This window comes from Mobula birostris, chromosome 12 (assembly GCF_030028105.1).
Source record: "Mobula birostris isolate sMobBir1 chromosome 12, sMobBir1.hap1, whole genome shotgun sequence".
Lineage (NCBI taxonomy): Eukaryota > Metazoa > Chordata > Chondrichthyes > Myliobatiformes > Myliobatidae > Mobula > Mobula birostris.
Genome location: NC_092381.1, coordinates 18,972,641 through 18,988,921, shown reverse-complemented (window position 1 = coordinate 18,988,921; position 16,281 = coordinate 18,972,641). Strand labels below are relative to the sequence as shown.

Genomic DNA, 16,281 nt, shown 5'->3' with positions numbered 1-16,281 from the left:
AATTGTAGGGATCCATGGCACAAAGAAGGTTGGGAACCCCTGTCTTAGAGGGATATGGGCAAATGCAGACAAATCTCAAGGCTGTGTAACTGATATATCCTTTGATAATAAATGAACTTTGACTCTTTGAAAAGGGCTCAGCTGAGGTGGGTATCCTGATCGGTGATCACTGGTGCTATAGAGCAATTGTACTAACCACTCAACTATGTATCATGCTTATTTGAGCACTGGACACGATACTCAAATTAGAACTAAGCTTTTATGTAAGATTTTAAAAATCTCTTGGTGTAAGACCCGAAGAATCTTCCAATATTCTATTTTTTTACTTTCCTTTTGACTAACTGCGTGTAGCAAGCTGTTCAATTTCGAAGAATACAAACACTAGCAAACTCTGCTGATGGGGAAGTTACATCAGCTTCCTACTTTGTGCTTTAAGTCATCCTAGAAGCTACAGACCTTGTTGGTGGCCCATGCGCATAAGGAAGGAAAGAAGTATTACTAAAAGCCAATAAATAGCTATGAGTCAGTGCATAGCTGGCGATGAGGTACACGGAAAGCTGAAGGCAGAAACTATGCTTCTACTTATAATGGAAAAGATCCCAGATACGTTTTGTTCACTTGTCCTGTTTTGTAACTGCTCAGCCCTTTCATGAGGACTAGTGTGTGTTCCCTCAACTTCCCCTTCTCGAAGTCCACAATCAGTTCTTTGGTCTTACTGACATTGAGTGCGAGGTTGTTGTTGCGACACCACTCAACCAGCTGATCTTTCTCACCCTTGTATGCCTCCCCATCAGCATCTGAGAATCTGCTGACAACAGTTGTGTCATCAGTGAGTTTGTAGACACTGTTTGCGGTCTGCCTGGCCACGCAGTCACAGGTGTATAGAGAGTAGAGCAGCGGGCTAAGCATGCTTCTTTGAGGGATTGTCAGTGAGAAGATATTTCTGCAGATCTGCACTGACTGTGGTCTCCAGAAGAGGAAGTCAAGGATCCAGTTGCAGAGGAAGGTCCAGGGGCCCAGGTTTTGAAGCTTGTTGATTAGTACTGAAGGTATGATTGTGTTGACAAGAAAGGACAGGAAACTTGTTACAGAAAATAATCGGAAGTTTATTTTTTGTGGCTTCTGATTGAGGAGTTTACCATAATTACCTTGAAACTAATGGCACTATGATCACTAGATGCAAAGTCTTCCCCTACACAAACTTCTGTCACCCGCCCTGTCTCATTCCCTAACAGGAGATCAAGTGTTGCTCACTCTCACGTTGGGATTTCTATGTACTGATTCAGGAAACTTTCTTCAACACATTTGACAAACTGTATCCCATCTCGACCTTTTACAGTATGGGAGTCCCAGTCAATTTGAGGAAAGTTAAAATCACCTAACATCACAACCTTATGTTTCTTACAACAGTCTGTGATCTCTCTACAAATTTGTTCCTCTAAACTGTTGGGTGGTCTATAATATAATCCCATTAACTTGGTCATACCTTTCTTATTCCCCAATTCCACCCAAAAAAGCCTCACGAGATGAGTTCTTCAGTCTGCTCAGATGGAGCATTGCTGTGACATTTTCCCTGACTAGCAACACCACCCCTCTCCTTCAATCTCTAGATGCTGCCTGGCCTTCTGAGTTCCTCTAGCATTTTGTGTGTATTGCTTTGGTTTCCAGCACCTGCAGATTTTCTCTTGTTTTAGAGAGTTTTGATGTTAGGCTACTGTACAGTCATGTTCTCAATGAATGACAAAACAGGCTTGAGGGGACTCATGCATGGCCCTGTTTTTACCTTCCTTTGTTGACAACATATTAGAAAAAGGGCATTTAGAGTAACTATGGACACAAAAGGGTAGGCCGTATTGAACAATTGCTGCAGTTTCTTGCTTTAACCAGCACAATAGATAAGGGTGAATCAGCTAAAGTGCTGCAATTGGACTTTTAGAAGGCTTGGCACTCCCCCTCCAAGATTATTATGCAAACTGAGAGTATATGGCATTGGCTGTAACGTACGGAAAAGTTCATGGACAGGAAAGAATTGAAATAAATAGATCTAGCAATTTTGACAGACGTACGGTGGAGAGCATTCGGACTGGTTGCATTGCAGCCTGGTATGGAGATGCCAGAGGGTTGTACACGCTACCAGCTCCATCATGACACCAGCCTCTCCACCCGAGGACATCCTCAACAGGGGGTGCCTCATGCAGCTGGTGTCCATCATGAAGGATCCTCACCATCCAGGACATGCCTCCTTCTCATTTTTACCATCTAGGAAGTGATACAGAAGCCTGGAGACACACACTCAATGACTCAGGAACAGCTGCTTCACCTCCATCATCAAATTTCTGAATGGTCCCTGAACCCTCGTCTCTAATTGGCTCTCTTTTTGCACTATTGTATGGTAGTTTTTTTTAACAAACCAACAAATTTCACAAAGTACGTCAGTGATAATAAACCTGATTCTGATTCAGATTCAGATTCAAACTGAGATTGGAGCAAGATACAGATTACAGAGAAAGATGAGAGAGATAAATGACAGAGATAGCTGAGAGAAATAGATATAGAGAGACAGAAAGATAGACAGAGTAGAGAGAGATAGAGACAGATTAGAGAGAGAGATTAGAGAGAGACAGATTATAGAAGACAGATTAGAGAGATAGACAGATTAGAGAGAGAGATGAGAGAGATAATGAGAGAGATAGACAGATTAGAGAGAGAGAAAGATTAGGAGATGAGAGAGATTAGAAAGAGAGAGACAGATTAGAGAAAACAGATTAGAGAGAGATATGGAGAGAGAGATTAGAGAAAGATGAGAGAGATTAAGATAGATGAGAGAGATAGACAGATTAGAGAGAGAGAAAGATTAGAAGAGATGAGAGAGATTAGAAAGAGAGAGACAGATTAGAGAAAAAAGATTAGAGAGATACGGAGAGAGAGATTAGAGAAAGATAGATTAGAGATAGACAGATTAGAGAGAGATACATATTAGAGAGAGAGGTTAGAGATAGACAGATTAGAGAGAGATACAGAGAGAGAGAGGTGGAGACAGATTAGAAAAAGGGAGATTAGAGAGAGATTAAAGAGAGAGAGACATAAATAAATGAATAATAAAAGCACAATGGTACAGGAGATTGGCAAATCATTGTAAACTACTCTGTAGATCTAATAATTACTTCTGTTATCACCATTATACACTTTTGTGTTCTGTATTCTGTATTTGCCCACCATGAGAAACATCCTCCCAGCATCAATTTGTCAAATCTTCTCAGAGTTCTGTATCCAACCTACTCAGCTATTTCTCCTGAGTTAATCAATGAATTTGAAGATGAATATAGTTGCAAGTCTCCCATGTTTCAAAGAACATAGGCAAAGGCCCTTTGGTCCACAATATTGTGCTGAACCAATTAAATTAGTAATAAAGTAGCCAACCAAACTAATCTCTTCTGCCTACACAATGTCCGTATCTTTCCATTTTCCTCACATTCATGTACCTATCTAAACGTCTGTTAGCAGTCTCTAATGTTTCTGTCTCTATCACCACCCCACCAGGGAGCACATTCCAGGCGTCCACCACTCTCTGTGTAAGAAGAAACTTGCCCCTCACATTTCCTTTGAAACTACCCCCCTCATCTTAAATGCATGCCCTCTGGTACTAGACATTTCAACTCTGGGAAAAAGATAATGCGTGTCTACTCTAGCAAGCCTCTCATAATCTTATAAACCTCAATCATATCTCCCCCCAGCCTCTGTAACCAGAGAAAACAACTCAAGTCTGTCCAACCTCTCGTTATTGTACATGCTCTCCAATCTAGGCAGAATGCTGGTAAGCCTCTTCTGCATCCTCCCCAAAGCCTCAACACCCTTTCTATTATGGGGCAACCAGAATTGCATGCAATACTCTAGATGCGACCTAACTAGAGTTTTATAAAGCTGAAGCATAACTTCCTGACTTTTGAACTTAATAACTTGACCAATGAAGGCAAGCGTGCTGTATGCCTTCTTAACCACCCTATCAACCTGTGTAGGCACTTCCAGGGAGCCAGGAACTTGAACCTCAAGATCCTTCTGCTCATTAACACTGTTAAGGATCTTGCCCTTAACAGTGTACTGTCTCTTCACATTTGGCCAAGTTAATCTCCATCTGCCATTTCTCCACCCCTATCTGCAACTGATCTATATGCCCCTGTATTCCTTGCCAGTCTTCTACACTATCCCTCACATCAGACTGCACTACCCTTATCTCACACACTTACCGGAGCGAAAGGCCAGGGCAGTTCTATTTCGAGAGGTCACATTCTGCTAATCACCATCAGCATGTGCAGGATTGGGACAGATCTAACTGCCACCCATCAATAAGAGACCATTAAATCTTATTGTAATGATGTACTTCGAGACACCCATAAAACCCTTTGCTGCAGTCAAAGGACAGCGGTGACTATATCACATTCATTTAGGAGAGCGCCAACCACATCATCAACAATAATCAGCATCCTTTGGTGTTACTGCTTCATATCTTCTATCCAGCATTAGGGTAAAAAAAAATGGTGAGCCTAATTCTGCCCCGTGGAAAAGGAAGAGGGACATTATGGTCAAGAGATGACGCCAAATGTCATCAGGAAGCGACAAGAAGAGGGGGAGAACAAGAACTGGATGAGGCCAGGGCCGCACGACTCCAGGATCAAACAGTCAGGACAAAAAAAGATGAGAGAAGAAGAGACGGAGGAGGAGAGGCATGCACGTCTCCAGGATCAGAGACAAACAACAAACAGCAGAAGAGCTGAAGAGACGGGGGATGAAAGGGCTACATGTCTTCAGAATGACAACGAGAGGCACAAGGGTGGCAGATAAACCAGAAATGATGCCATCAAAAGTGCCCTTCGTTAAATGAGGAGCAGCTATATTTGCTTTGCTACATGTCGTTCTTCTTTCATAAACTAAGGTTTTCTACTTTAGTTTCCAAAGCAAAGCGATACCAATAGCATTCAGGAAAATTTAATGTTCATTCTGGTCACATCAGACTGCACTACCCATCTCTCAAAGGGCACCCCAACGAATCACCCTGTTAGTAAGTTTCTATAAACTTACTAACCCGCCTATCTACATTCCCATCCAGGTCACCTTCTACAGCTGCAAGACTTCCATAGCTTTTTAACTTCATTCCATTTGCACAAAGAGAAATATTTCCATGGTGCACAGGAAACTGAGGGGTGATTTATAAAATAAATAAAATCATGTAAGGCGTTGATAAGATTGATGGTCACAGTCTTTATCCCAGGGTAGGAGAGTGTAAAACTGGAGGACACACTGTAGATTTAAACTGAGAGAGGAAAGGTTTAAAAGCGCACTGAGAGGGGTTCAGAGGTGGAGAGGGGCACTAACTTCAAATTTCTAGGTGTTACCATGTCAGAGGATCTGTCCTGGGAGCAGTGCTTAAGTGCTATCACAAAGAAGGCATGGCAGCATCTCTACTTTCTTAGAAGTTTGAACACATTCATCATGCCATCTAAAACTTCGACAAATTTCTATGTACAGGTTTCCCCAGCCATCCAAAGGTAGATCGTTACTATGAAACGGTTCATAAGCCGAAATGTCGTAAAACGAAGAAGCAATTACCATTAATTTATATGGGACAAAATTGTGAGCGTTCGCAGACCCAAAAATAACCTACCTAATCACGCCAAATAACACATAAAACCTAAAATAACAGTAACGTATAGTAAAAGCAGGAATGATATGATAAATACAGAGCCTATATAAAGTAGAAATACTTTCCCACAATCATTGCTGAACTGTTCTCCGTAGCGAAAATCTCGCGCAAGCGCCGTCGGCAGAAAATCTCACGCAAGCACTGTTGCCAAGAACACTCTCTCCGGTAACCTTTAAGCTATGAAGCTGCCAAATCATACCAAATAACACGTAAAAATACACAGCTGATATAAAGTAGAAATAATGTATGTACAGTGTAGTATCACTTACGGGAATCTGGAAGGTAGCTTGCCGAGCACACTGATGATGGTGTGTTAGACTGAGTCGTCGGAGTTTGGGTGGTGCAGTGGCCCCCACCCTCCAGGCTGCCGAGCTGCCATTGCTGCGAAGCATGCAGGAATGCAATGGTAGCTGGGAGGTACACAGCACATCTTTAAGAAACAAGCCGAAATAAACAAGCAAGTTAATTAGGTGCCACCTGACACGTAATTGTCGGCCCAGATCAGTGCCGATTTCCGATTGTATCATCTCTGATCTGGGCCGACAATTACGTGTCGGCGGCACCTAATCAATTAGCATGTTTATTTCCGCTTTTTTCTTAAAGATGTGCTGTGTGCCTCCCAGCTACCGTTGCATTCTCCGCGAATTGGTACTGTATCTGTCCGTGGCCTGGGGGTTGGGGTGGTGGGACACTGGGGTGTCAGAGCAGGCAGCTCATCTTCTTCTATCTCTGACCCGCCTCGATGTCGAAGGTCGAGGTTCGTTGTCTGCTGTGGCTGATGTGGAAGGCTTGCTTGCCTGCTGAGCCTCGCGCATTTTTCTATCAAACAGTTCTTTAATAAGGACTTAAACCATCCTGCAAATATCTCCTAAACCGACGTACCCTTTCAAAATTAAAGTCGTACTTTATCATTACTCATTCGGTTTCGATTGTTATCCTTTTTTCTTCCAATTGCATCAGCTCTTCATCTGTCAGTCCTTGGTAATGGGATGCCAAAACCTCTTCAACATCATGTTCATCAGCTTCCACAAGCCAAACTCACGTTGTCCTTACTTCATTCACCATGATTGAAACGCTTAATTATGTCTAGTTTTACCGTAAGTGTAACACCCTTACGAGCTCTTTCAGGCTTTTCCAATACCATAGAACTCATCTTGCAAACGGCTGCTTACAGGCATGTGTTAAAGCAAAGAAGTTCCGAATCCGGGGGAGAGCGGCTGCTCGGCGCGCACGCTGTCTTTTATCGCGCGCTGATTTTTTTTTCGTAACAGTGAAAACACCTTCTGAAAGCCAAAATAGGGTACTAATGTAGGTCTTTCATAACAGTGAGGTTTCGTAAAGCGAACGTTCGAAAAGCAGGGGACACCTGTATAAGTACGCTGGAGAGTATCCTGTCTGGTTGCATCATGGCCCGGTATGGTAATACCAGTGCCCAAGTACGGAAAAGCCCACAGAAGATAGTGGACACAGTCCAATCTGTCACAGGCAAAGCACTCCCCACCACTGAGCACATCTGAGCAACAGGAAAGCAGCATCCATCATCAAAGACCCCCACCATCCAGACCACACTCGCACATCGTTACTACGATCCGGAAGGAGGTACAGGAGCCTCAGGCCCTACCCCACCAGAGTCAGGAACAGCCGCTACCTTTCAGCCATCAAGCTCCTGAACCAGTTTGGATAACTTCACTCATCTCAACAACGATCTGATTCCACAAACTACAGACTCACTTTCAAGGATTCCACAACTTGCTCTCAGTATTATTTATTTACTTTCATATTATTTTATAATTTTATACTGCATAACATACTGTTTCTGTTTAAGATTGTCTGCGGGCCAAAAAATCACAAGAGGTAAGATGGTGCATAGCTGAATGGATTAGACTGAGGGTAGAGGCTTAGAAGGGGATAAAAAGGGGCTACTTCTCTGTACTAGCTGGAATTTTGACTAGTCAGGGCATCAAGAGTTACAGGGAGAGGCCAGAAGACTGGGTTTGAGAGGGATAATAAATCAGCCATGATTGAATAGTAGAGCAGACTTGATGGGCTGAATGACCTAAATTGGGCAAAGTCACATCTGGCATTTTAAAGGCAACTATTATGGTACAGTTAGCAAAGTGGGAGCCTCTCATGATACTGTCATCTAGCAATGTGATCTGCGTAAAGTGGTACCGGGTACCAGGAGAACACTCAGAGGTCTTGGGCGTCATAGTGGAGTTATTAACACAAGGTACTTTCAAGCACGCAACCTCAGAATACAGCAGTTCTGTTTGGCCAGTGAGGAAACTGGATGATAGTTGAAGGGTAACAGAAGATTATCACCAGCTAAATAAACATGCATCTCCATTAACTATTGCTTTCCAGAACATAGGACTTCATAGTGGAGACAGAGTCACCGAGGGCCAGTAACATTGAATTCCTTGGTGTTATCATTCCAAAGGATCTATTCTAAGACCAGCATTTAAGAGCTATTAAAAAGAAGTTTGCACAGATTTTGCTTGCCATCTCAAACCTTGACAAGCCTCTATGGATGCACAGTGGAGAGTATCATGACTGGTTGCATCACAGGCTGGTATGAAAACACCAATACCATTGAATGGAAAAGGCTTCAAAATGTGGTGGCTACAGCCCGGTCCATCACAGGAAAAACTCTTCATGCCATTGCGTACATCTACAAGGAGGGCTGCCACAAGAAAGCAGCGTCCATCAAGGACCCCGACCACCCAAGCCATGCTCTTTTCTCACTGCTGACATTGGGGAGGAAGTACAGGAGCCTCAGGATCCACACCACCAGATTCAGGAACAGCTCGGGGACCTTCAACTAACAGGGTCCTGAACGAGCACGGATAACTTCACTCACCACGGCTCTGAATGGAATTGCACAGTTAGTCTACTTTTGGACATTGGTTGTTTGTCCATCTTTGTTAGGTGAGCAGTTTTTCATTGATTCTATTGTGTTTCTTTGTATCTACTGTGAATGCCTGCATGAGAATGAATCTCAGGGTAGTATAGGGTGACATATATGTATTTTGATAATAAATTTACTTTGAACTTTGACAAGGAGACAAGAAATGGCACGCCCCAACAGATCTGGCTAATCTATTCTTTTCCAATGCTCTGTCGCCAGAGTCAGAAGATCAAGTTATAGACAACAGACAATAGGTGCAGGAGTAGGCCATTCGGCCCTTCGAGCCAGCACCGCCAGTCACTGTGATCATGGCTGATCATCCACAATCAGTATCCAGTTCCTGCCTTATCCCCCATAACCTTTGATTCTGCTATCTTTAAGAGCTCTATCCATCTTTTTGAAAGCATCCAGAGACTTGGCCTCCACAGCCTCCTGGGGCAGAGCATTCCATATATCCACCACTCTCTGGGTGAAAAAGTTTTTCTTCAACTCCGTTCTAAATGGCCGACCCCTTATTCTTAAACTGTGGCCTCTGGTTCTGGACTCAGCCACTCACCTTCTCAAGGGTAGGCAGACAGTACACCTTCACCAGATTGCCTTGGGGTACATTCAGAGCCCTACCTTGTGTAACAGGCTGATATTAAAGCCTCCTTAAGTAAATGCATTTCTACTTGATATACAGATGACATTTTACTAAGCGGACCCACTAGAGACGGGTATCTGAAGCCCTGGGCATGCTGGTAAGCCACTTGAAGGATAAAGGATTGTTGGTCGCAAGGAAGGCCAATGCAATACTAGCATTCATTTTGAGAGGACTGGAAAATAAAAGCAAGGATGTAATGCTCAGACTATATAAAGGAATTGGTCAGACTGTACTTGGAGAATTCTGAACAGTTTTGGCCCCCCTTATCTAAGAAAGAATGTTCTGGTATTTGAAAGGGTCCTGATGAGGTTCGCGAGAATGATCCCAAGAACTAAAGAGGAGCACTTGGTAACTCCAAGCCTGTATCAGCTGCAGTTCAGAAAAATGGTGGGGGGGGGGTGTATTTTTGAAACCTGTTGAATATTGAAATGGCTAGATAGAATGGACATGGAGAGGATGTTTCCTATAGTGGGGGAGTCTAGGACCAGAGAGCACAGACTCAGAATACAAACACTTCCCTTTAGAACAGAGATGAGAGGGAATTTCTTTAGCCAGAAGGTGGTGAATCTGTGGAATTTATTGCCACGGACGGCTGTGGAGGCCAAGTACATTGGGTATATTTAAAGTGGAGGTTGATAAGGTTGTTGATTAGTCAGAGCATCAAAGGTTGTGGGGAGAAGGCAGGAAAATGGGGTTGACAGAGATAATTAATCAGCCATGGTGCAATGACAGAGAACACTTGATGGACCAAATGGCCTAATTCTTCTCCTATGCTTGATGGTCTATGAGGGGTAGTTAATGTACAAAATGTACAGGGGCTGAGTCAGACAGTTTGGCTTTTGTGTATCTGGTTTCATACTTTATCTTGAATCACTTGATGTCTTGAAACCCAATGGATACTTCCAGCTCTGGAAGAATGGTCCCATTACCTTGCCCCGTACTTTTATTTTACATATTTTTTTAAGTCCCCTGTTCCCCATTGCACCCAGACTTTCTGTTCAATTAAGATGCTTTTGGACTCTTCATACGAAGGCAGATTCAAGATTGTTATCTGGCAATTGTGAAGTACGTGAATTGTGTTGTGTGTATGCTGTTGGCCCCCAACATGTTTGCCCAATGACATGAAAAGCAGAAATGCTAGAAACACTCAACAGGTCAGGCAGCGTCCACAGAAAGAGAAACCATTAACACTTCAGGTCAGGGACACCAGAGGTACTGCAGGTGCTGGAAATGTAGAGCAAATCACATAATGTGCTGCAGGAAGTCAGCAGGTCAGGCAGCATCTATGGATGGGAATAAACAGTCGACATTTCAAGCTGAGACCCTTCATCAGGGTTTCTACATCAGAACTGGGATAGAGATACAAATGAAACAAACACAAACACAAGAGATGCTGCAGATGCTGGAAATCCAGATCAGCACACACAAAATACCAGAGGAACTCAGCAAGTCAGGCAGCATCTGTAGAGAGGAATAAGAAGTCAACAGTTCAGGCTGCGTTCCGATGAAGAGTTCTAGCCTGAAACACTGACTATAGCTGCTGTCTGACCTGCTGAATTTCTCCAACATTTTATGTGCGAACAAACACAGACATTTCGATCAGACCTGACGTTCTCAAGGGCCAACCTATCATTGGTGGCATTACTTATCCTGCAAGGTGGAGTGAACCTTACCTCCAATTCACTGTTCCCTCTAGGCTGCGCAGGTGCATAGGCCACACAGTAACTGCAATGCTTCCACACACATAGCCTTTGTTGCCATGTAGGAGAAATTTTCTTTTTAAATAACATTAATATAATTTGAATTTATGTTACCAAAGATTTGAATTTGTTAATATAATGTTGAAATCTATGTTATAATTGTGATTAATGTGCTAATGAACATAATCCATAAATTTTCTAAATATTAAATGTACCAACCTTTACTTTGAAACATTTTAGAGTTTCAAACACAGAATGGAAGTCAGTTGCTCACTGTTAATAAACCACTAGTCTGCTGGACACTGGCACTGTCTAGTCATTGTGCCTGTCAATTGCTTTGACTGTCTAACATCATTTACTTGTGTTGTGAGTTGTGGTTTGTGTTTGTTTGATGTGAAAAATGCTATATTCTGACTTCCTTGGTAAGTATTCAAAAGTATGTAATGTTTCAATTTTCTTTTTAAATATTCATAGTATACATATTACAAAACATCTAAAGTGCCACAAACATGAGAAAATCTGCAGATATTGGAAATTTAAAGCAACACCCACACAAAACGCTGGAGGAACTCAGCAGGCCAGGCAACATCAATGGCAATGAGTAAACAGACGAAATGGCCTAATTCTTCTCCTATGCTTGATGGCCCAATGTTCCCTCTAATTTGTAATGACCAGTGTGTGCAAAAATCTTGAGCTGTGCAATTTTTTTGCCCAGTGACAACAATTTGTGTGCACTGAATTTTATACATAGAGGTATTCATTTTAACGGCTAGCAAAACACTGTCAATAAGAGCTTTGATCTCCTCTGGGTTTGACCATTTTAACCCTTGCAAGCCTGTAGCAGGTAATGAAGGATTTTCTCACCAGAGCCTTTGCACACTGTCCATATGTGATTTGCTTGCTAAGTGACGCTTTAAAAAGTCAAATATCCAAATATCACTTCACTTCTTCCTACTTGCAAATTCTCCAGCAACTTTTGCATCACAACAATACACTTGTAGCTGCACGTTCTTGACCTCATGAGCTTTCAATGTAGCAGTTTGCACTGTTTCATTGAGCGATTCTGCTTTAAAGGAACTAGCAGTTCCTTTGTGCTTCACACCCTTTGTTTCTCTGGAATTCGACAGAGTGAATCAATAATTTCTTCAGCAAAAACAGTATAAATAAATGAGTTCTAAAATCTGCAAACAAGTCATGGTAAACTCCATGTTGTCAATACAGTCTGCATAAGAAACTGGAAAAGGAAATGTGATTGTGTACAATCCATTAACATGCCAACGAGGTAGAGGGTGACAGCCTTTTGCGTGCAATCCAAATTCCTTTGTGCGCTCGTAGCAAAAGCTATGTGCGTGCACACACACGCACACACCTTAGAGGAAACGTTGAAGCTGCCCATTTCTGAAACAACCTCTGTTACAGAATGGCATTTCCCTTTCTGTGTATATGCCTTGGACAAGACTAAAGAGAAGACTGTGGACTTCAGAAAGGTGCAGTTTCACTATACATAAATGGCTCTTCCTAGGAGAGAATTAGGAGCACCAAGTTTCTGGGAGTGCACGTAACGAACGATTTCACCTGGTCCCTCAACACCACCTCTTTAGTTGAGAAAGCACAGCACCTCCTGAAGAGATTGATGTGAACGAGGCTCTTCCAAGTCCCCCGCGCCATGCATTCTAACCAGTTTTTACAGGAGGACCGTTGAGTGTCCTGACCAGCTGCATCACTGTCTGGTACAGAAGTTGCAAGGCATCTGACTGCAACACCTACAAAGGATTGCCAGGACAACTGAGAGGATCGTCGGGGGCTCTACTTCACCCATCTGAGACACCTAACAGGAGCGTAGCATCGCAGGGCCCTCGGCATTGTCAAAGATCCCTCCCATCCGTCCAACAATCTCTTTGACCTCCTACCATCAGGCAGGAGGCACCATAGCATTAGATCAACAACTGTTAGGATGGGAAACTGCTTTTTCTCCAACGCTGTGAGACTACTGAACTCCCTGCTACCACCCAGCTCTCATCGGGTATTAAGCGGCACTGTTTACTTTTTAACTTGTGACATAAATGCACCTTATTATTTGTTAATTTCTTTGTGGTAACATTACTTTATATGTTGTGTGTGAGTTATGTGTAATGTGTTGTGCACCTTGGTCCAGAGGAACATTGTTTCCTTTGGTAGTATACGTGTATATGTTTGAAATGACAATAACTTTGAGTTTGAACTTGATGACAGTGAGTGAAAGAGAGGGAGCAATGTCAGCAAACTTAAGAAAATTAAAAGAAAAAGGGGGCATCAATCAGAAACATCTCCTCTTTGACGTTCAGGGCTCCTTACATTTGTTTGAATTAATTTCCCCGCTGGGCAAACTAAAGGCCGACTGGATGATCACCTAAAGGACTTAGCAATTGTGCCTGCGGTTTTCCACACTGAAACTGTTTTTAAAGATTCCCTTTATTTGTCACACGTACATCGGTGAAATAGGTCAGTCGCATCAAATCAAATCAGTGAGGATTGTGCTAGGTCCAGCCCCCAAGTGTCGCCACACTTCTGGTGCCAACTTAGCATGCCCACAGCACGCTAAGCCTAACCGTACGTCTTTGCAAAGTGGAAGGAAAACAGAGCACCCGGAGGAAACCCACACGTTCGAGGGCCTGTTGGAAGGAGCTGTTAAAGAGATTGTTGGACGGATGGGAGGGATCACTGATAATGCTGAAGGCCCTGCGAATGCAGCACTCCTGACAAATACCTCTGATGGGTGGAAAGGAGATCCCGATGATCTCTCAGCGGTCCTCACAACTTTTATAGGGTCTTGTGGTTAGATGCCTTGTAATTCCCATACCAGACAGTAAGCAGGACAGATTCCCCTCCATGGCACGGTAAGGGAAATAGGGCCAGCAACACAACTGAAGGATATAATCAGCCACAATGGAATGGGGGCACAGACTCAAATGGGGCAAATGGCTTAATTCTGCTCCAATGTCTTATGGACTCATAAAAGGGGAGGGCTTTGGGTATCTCTGCAGATATCAGTGTGAGGAATTTACTAAATCAAAATGGCTAATGCAGGAGGTGGAAATTTGCTCACAAGCCTCCCTCCAGCCACCTTTCACCGCTGATGTCGATGTCTTTAACACTATTCAGAAATGCTTCATAGCTGTTCGCTGGGAAACCATGTCCTTACAGATCCAAAATCATCCCACTTTTAGCTAAAAAAACAATGAAAATCATCCTTCGTGGAAAGAAATCACACTGCTGCCATTGGGAAGGATACAGAGGAGCTCTAGGTTCCACATCACCAGGTTTATGAACAGTTATTACCCTGCAACCATCAGGTTCCTGAACCAGCGTGGGTAACCTCAACACTAAATTGATTCCATAACCTATGGACTCACGTTACAATTTATGTTCTCAAGATGTAGCACCATGGTCCTGAAAAACGTTGTCTCGTTTTTACTGTGTACTGTACCATCAGTTATGGTCGAAATGACAATAAAAAGTGACTTGACTTGACTTGACTTATTTCTTACTTATTTATGATTATTATTTTTTGATTTGCATAGCTTGTCTTTAGCACATTGGTTGTTTGTCTGTCTTTGTGAGTAGTTTTTCATTGATTCTATTGTGTTTGTTTGTACCTATGGTGAATGCCCTCAAGAAAATGGATCTCAGGGTAGTATGTATATGGTGACATATGTGTATTTCAACAATAAGTTTACTTTGAACTTTGAACAAGTGGCTACTCAGCTTAAGGTACTAGACCTACCTGTAATGTGCATCCAAATACACCAATCATCAGCATGGCGATGGCTATGTAGTCGGTGAAAACATCCCACCATGGCTTCAGCACTCTGAACGCAGGTTGATGGTCGGTGAACTGCTTAAACTCCGTGACTGGAATCATTGCTCCTGCCAGAAGAAAATTAAAGATTTAACAATTAAAATACGTATAATCATAAGAGAACACATATTTGTGCAGCAGCATAGTGCAGCGATTAGTGTAATGCTATTACAGTCCCAGCAGCCCAGGTTCAATTCCCACCACAATCTGAAAGGAGTTTGTACCTTTGCCCCGTAACCGCATGGGTTTCCTCAGGGTGCCCTGGTTTCCTCCCACACCCGAAAGACATACAGATTGGCGGGTTAATTGGTGACATGGGTATAATTGGGCAGCCAGAAGGGCCGGTTACTGTGAATACAGTTGAATTTTGGACAAATTAACATGCACTACAATAGTGACAATCCTTCAGATGTACCCTGTTGATTATGAAAAATTCTAAGAATGCAAAAGCAACAATACAGTTGCAAATGTTGTACTTTTAAAAGTTGTGCTGTGAGAATTGTAATGTTTGCCAGCACTGGCTCACCAAAAGTTTTCCACTTCTGTTTAAGGATTTTGAGTGTTTCTGTTTTAAGACACAGAAACATACTACTTATAATTTGTATTTTATTTTCTATTTTCATATTTGAATTAAGCAGATTTATTTACATAAAGATTAAATAAGCAGGCTGTCTGTTGCACATTTCCCCAGTGACTAGTCAGGCATCCATGGATCTCAAAATGTTTAACAACTGAGGGGAAACTTGCTCTAAATTCCTAGTGCTGTGTTGATTTGTGTCGATTTATATTCCCTCCACCCTTTCAGGAGTTTTGATGTGTTTGCATGGATTAGAGACTGCCAACTGTGGGAAATAAATAAGGTAAGCCACAAGTAGCGGTGAGATGCTATTGAGGATGGACTTGAACGTTTGAAGAGCACAAGGGGAGGTTTAAAAGGCAAGGGGACTGACAGGATGTCACAACTCAGGATGGCCCCTATAGGAAAGAAAGATGAACATTAATGGGAGCACTTACCACTGCAAAAAGGAATCAAGAAAAAAATAAGCCTGCAAGCATTTTGCTCTAGTATCCTAGCTAGAAGAAAAGTATCTGGGAAGAGTTTCTCTGATGCAGTTATTACTTGTGTGGATTGACAATGATTAGTAAAGTGTCAAAAAGGAGACAAAGGACAGCGACAAACATTACTGAAATTTGGCATCAGAAGAAGTCTAAAAGCTCACTTGCGGGCTAAGTATGGCAATAGGATATCAAATACTATGGATGAAGCCATCACAGCAAAAGTACATAGCTGATGCTTGAGAGAAACTTGATGAAACTGTTCCACAGAAGAATTGAAAAGATTAGATGTTCATTCCCCCCCCCCTCCCCACCAAGGCTATGGAAGAGCTAAAGATGTAGCAATTCAGCCTAACAGCTGAAAGCAATAAAGTCTGTCAGCACTTAGCTTCAGGAGATCTGAACTGAAGCTTGTGAATTTTAGAACTAAACCTTTCG

The 16,281-nt window shown here is 42.6% G+C and overlaps 1 protein-coding gene across 5 annotated transcripts in view; it reads right to left on the bottom strand.

Moving 5' to 3' along the window:
• Positions 1-16,281, bottom strand: part of lrrc8c (leucine rich repeat containing 8 VRAC subunit C) — an 82,787-nt gene that overhangs the window by 52,952 nt on the left and 13,554 nt on the right. For all 5 annotated transcript variants that reach the window (XM_072273394.1, XM_072273393.1, XM_072273396.1 and 2 more), the window contains one exon: positions 14,713-14,855. In XM_072273394.1, the coding sequence (XP_072129495.1) occupies positions 14,713-14,855 (143 nt within the window). The remainder of the gene's footprint in view (positions 1-14,712; positions 14,856-16,281) is intronic.